General features: G+C 30.5%; 1 protein-coding gene across 1 annotated transcript; it reads left to right on the forward strand.

The window, feature by feature from the left end:
• Positions 1 to 2,714: 2,714 nt before the first annotated feature.
• Positions 2,715 to 3,333, forward strand: TRIADDRAFT_60666 (uncharacterized protein; the record flags this gene model as incomplete). Its single annotated transcript, XM_002116623.1, has 2 exons — positions 2,715 to 3,018; positions 3,260 to 3,333. The coding sequence occupies 2 exons, from the start codon at positions 2,715 to 2,717 to the stop codon at positions 3,331 to 3,333; spliced, it is 378 nt and encodes a 125-aa protein (XP_002116659.1).
• Positions 3,334 to 4,610: the final 1,277 nt, after the last annotated feature.

Consider the following 4,610-nt stretch of genomic DNA (forward strand, 5'->3'; position numbering starts at 1 on the left):
GGCATAGTGTCAGTGCTTTATTTACATAATTAAATTAAAAATTTTGATTATCTTTATGGCCGCGATATGCAAAAGATATGGGCAGCAATGATGGAGTTGGAAGACAAGTCGTAGATAGCGAATGTCAGATGGTTTATACTCATATCATCATCCCCAATTGTTATGACTAATGCTAATTAAACAGTCTCATTTTACTTTATTAAACTACTTAAACATAGGATATACGATTTTGTAATATAATTTAATTACAAATCGTGATACAAAAGAGAGAAATATGGTAACCGGTCAGTGGTCAACTTATATACTGAAAGTGAATTCAATGATGACTCTACACTACATTTGTCGGTGTTCTGTAAGCCAAGCAAAGAGATCTTCCTGCCCGAGTTACCAATTCGATATATCAGCTCCATAGTTAAGCTAATAAAATTTTCATAACAAGAAAGCAGAAATGAGCTGCATACGTGTAGATTACTACGAGTAGAATCATCTCTGCTAACTAATTGATGCCGACTTACTTATATCTTATAATTTACAGTACGAATACGAGTAACAATCATTTTAAGACTTCTAAATGCACGATACAAAGCAATATTACTCTACTTAGTGAAATTAATCTTATTATTAGATACTTTTTCTAGATAGATTTAGCCCTTTCATGGAAAATGCAGGTAAAATTTTGCATTCATTTTCATCATCAACGAAGTAATTATTACATCGATTGATTAACTTATTAGTTTTAAATTTTATATTTATTGCTCTAATTACCTAGATAGTGCTACATTGGCCATTCTTTCTATATTAGAGATGTTTCGAGTCTAGAACTTCTTGTAATCAATTAATCCACAATCTCGGCTTTAATTATAATTACAAGATGACGTAACTGCCATATGAATATTATTACGCACGCGTATTTAAAATGGATGCTACGGCCGTAAGTAGACATCGATCCTGACCTGTAGTGGCTATATTAATTAAATAGCGCTCTACCACATTTATTCTGCTCGGCATTCGATAACCTCCAACGTGCATCAAAGTGGCGGCATTGATCTTGAATTAACTTTCTCAGCTTTTATCCTTTATTGATCGACGTTAAGGACATTGAATTTGCTCATTTTATTATTAATAAAGTCAGCTTCAGCCGCTGTTTGAAATGAATAAAACGTAAGTAAACATTTTAGGAAGCATTTATCTTCAATTTCTATTTTGTACTTGATAATTTGTTATGAAATGGCTGGTACGACTCCATTAATTAGCATCTCTATCGGCTTATTTGCAATCAATATACGTAATTGCTAAGAGTAAGGTGTTAAAGTCTTTATATAAATTATCATCTTAAATTAAATTACCTATAAATGGACTAATGAAAACAATAAGTTGTGATTATTGAAAGTAGTGAAAACTAGACTGGTTACTGATCACTTGAATAGTCAGGCAAACTTAGTATTTATCAAATTTGTCAGACTACAATCTCTTCTAGAGCTAAACTTTAGACCTTCAATTTTTTGGAAATGTCATCAGTTAATTCATACAGTTAATATATATATAAACATCTACGAGCCCTGCTTAGATAACTTTATTAAACTATTTCGGTTATCTATGTAAATGTGCATCAGAACATAGATCAAATAAGTACTAATATCGGCAAATTTTAAATCACTTTTTAACATTTTAATTATCTTACAGATACTACGCTATTGCTATTCTATAAAATTCGTGTAATTCGATGTTCTGCTATAATAAAATAAAATAAAATTAAGATAGGTAACCAACAAAGGAGTATCTACTGTACAAGTTTTCTAGCTAGCAACTATCGCTTACTTTCGTTTATTTATGCTGTATACTATTATAATAATCTAATCTGTAAGAATTTCACTCAAGTTACCGTAAATTAGCAGCTGATAAGCTACTTCTTCAATTTCTTATTACCTACTATCGTAGGGAATATCGATGTCACATAGTATCATGAATTTTAAACAATCAAACTCGATATAGGCCTACAGTGCAGATAGATCATTAACTGCAAAGCGATCTACGTACATATTATCCTGCTGTCTCGATATCATCGAAATACAATAAAAATATGTTTAATTTACTAACTTTAATACATTTGTAAGTGATCTAGACTGCAAATGCAGGAACTACGATCGAGGTAGATGATTTACTGCTTAATTAAATGCCTTAATCCCTATCTCTATATCATTGAGGTGTGATCTTTATCCAGATACCACTTTGTTTCATATTAATATAGACTTTACTAATTTCTGAAAATTTTAAAGCAAAATTTAGTGAATTCGATCCATAATAGCAGAATATAAGTGAAAGAAGTATACGATAAAATCTACACTTGACAATAGTTGTTAATAGTGCCCTAGTTTATTAAGGAATTAAAGTTCAAGTAATATAAATTAAGACATTGCCGATATGTCTACTACAGAAATTACATTAATCTTGTATTAAAGTACTATCAATTCTTACCTTTTTTGTGCAAATCTAATAATTATTGTCTATTAAATTATTACAAGCGTTGCAAGAACATTCGAAATTTCTCTTTACAATGGCAAAACTAAGCGAGTAAAAGTTAATAATTCAGATTTACGTAAGCGCTGCTTTCTCGTAATTTACAACTATATTTGCTGATATAACGTTTATACATTATCGTCTTTATGTCTAATCATTAAAACTATCTTCAACACTGCAGTGCAAATAATCAAAATATGTATATCTCTTTTTACATAACGATAGCTGCACAACGCTATTTTAACCTGATTATCAAAGATATTGGCGCAGAATGGAAAGACTTAGCTAGAGTCTTAGATTTTGATCAGACCCGAATTAAAACTATTACAGCTAATAATCTTCTCGATGTCGATGACCAATGTGCGGAGATGTTACATGTACAACATAATACGAAAGGGAAAAGTTTCAACAAGTTAGAGCTAATTAAAGCTCTCTATAAGGCTAATTTAGCTGCAGTTGCAGAAAAGATAAACATCGATCATGAGATAACCCAAGATCCTGGTAAATATCGTCATTGTTTAATATTTTTACTTGACGTAGAAGATAGAGAATATCTCGTAGAAAATTGTTAATTAACTACTATACTAATATGAATATTAGAGTTATTGCATCATAAATTAAGATTAGTATCGAAACAGCAGTAGAGTTGATCACTAGGATAACTAATATTTACAGTATAATGAAATTAATTAATGAAAGATAAATATGTACAATTACTGCTTGAATTTAAAAAACCCTATAGGTAGTGGAAGTCAGAAAGCATTAAGCACTAATAAAGATCAAGGTCAAGTACATAAAATTGTTCGTTTAAAATAACTAGAATATATTCAATCAAAGAGTAGGACATAGATCATATTGTATAACTGCTAATAGCGTGCTAATTATGTTATAAATCTGCAATAAGCAGATTACACTATCAGGCGTCTGATAGTAATTAGAAATACTCGGAGGATGCGCCAGCCTTATAAAAATATGCTGGTTATAAGAATCGCTTTAGATGGGTATGAATTCATACGGGTACATCATAACATGCTAAAGCAGTAATAATTAGTATACAAATCGATTCGAATGCAGAGATCACCTTAGTGAAAGTTAAACGTAAACGTAATCTACAAATCATCACAAAAACTCATTTTGTGACAATTCCATACATGCAAACTGAAATAAATCTGTCCTACCAACTCTACTTACGCTATTAAAATTAAACATTTCTTAACATCGAACTTAATTTTGGGGTTATACCGTAGCCATGGACTCTCATTCGTGCATATACACTGTTCTATTTATTTGACTCACCAGCATCTCTTAGGTATAAAAATTGATTGATTTCATCAATAAAGATAGTGGTAGTAGGGACTGAAACCTGTAATTGACGATTATGAAACAACTGTAATATTTTAAATCAGTTTTAAGGAAGTATTTTAGTATTTCGTTGTATTTGCAATCGTCAGCAGTCTAAATTGACGAATAGATCGCGTTGAACTTAAGATTCTTAATTCTGCTATGCTTATAACATAATTACTTGGTTACTTGTGTAAATGGCATCATATACGCAGTAAATATGACTGATCTTTCTAGTTGTCATCAGTATACTGTACTGATACGTTAACATTGAGCTATAGCTGCTATCTATTTCCACTAATTAAATTAAAACTCTGCTATAGCTTTATTAAACAATTGACTTGGAAAAATAATATAATTGAAGGCTACTATTAATTTTAAACTTTCTAACATGTATTAAAAGCATCAGTTTACATCAAATAGATTATGCGCTATTTTTGTTAACCATTACCTCTTAATAAGTAAGAAAAATTTTAGCATTTGCGCGGGTAACAGCAAAATAATCATTAATGAATAAGATACCAGTTTTTTGATACAGATTATTCCAAAATAATTACACATCCCCTACTACCCAACCCAACAATATAAAGCGCTTATCTTAAATACAATCGCTTTTAATTAGAATTAGCGCANAAGAAAAAAAGATATAGCTTCTATCANAACTGTAGCTTTTCTCGAACTTAAACATCTATTTAATATTTTAGATAAGCCACCCAAAACGTCCTCAGGATCAAATGACTCAGAGCATCGTA

Source organism: Trichoplax adhaerens, genomic scaffold, assembly GCF_000150275.1.
Source record: "Trichoplax adhaerens TRIADscaffold_17 genomic scaffold, whole genome shotgun sequence".
In the NCBI taxonomy this organism is placed as follows: domain Eukaryota; kingdom Metazoa; phylum Placozoa; class Uniplacotomia; order Trichoplacea; family Trichoplacidae; genus Trichoplax; species Trichoplax adhaerens.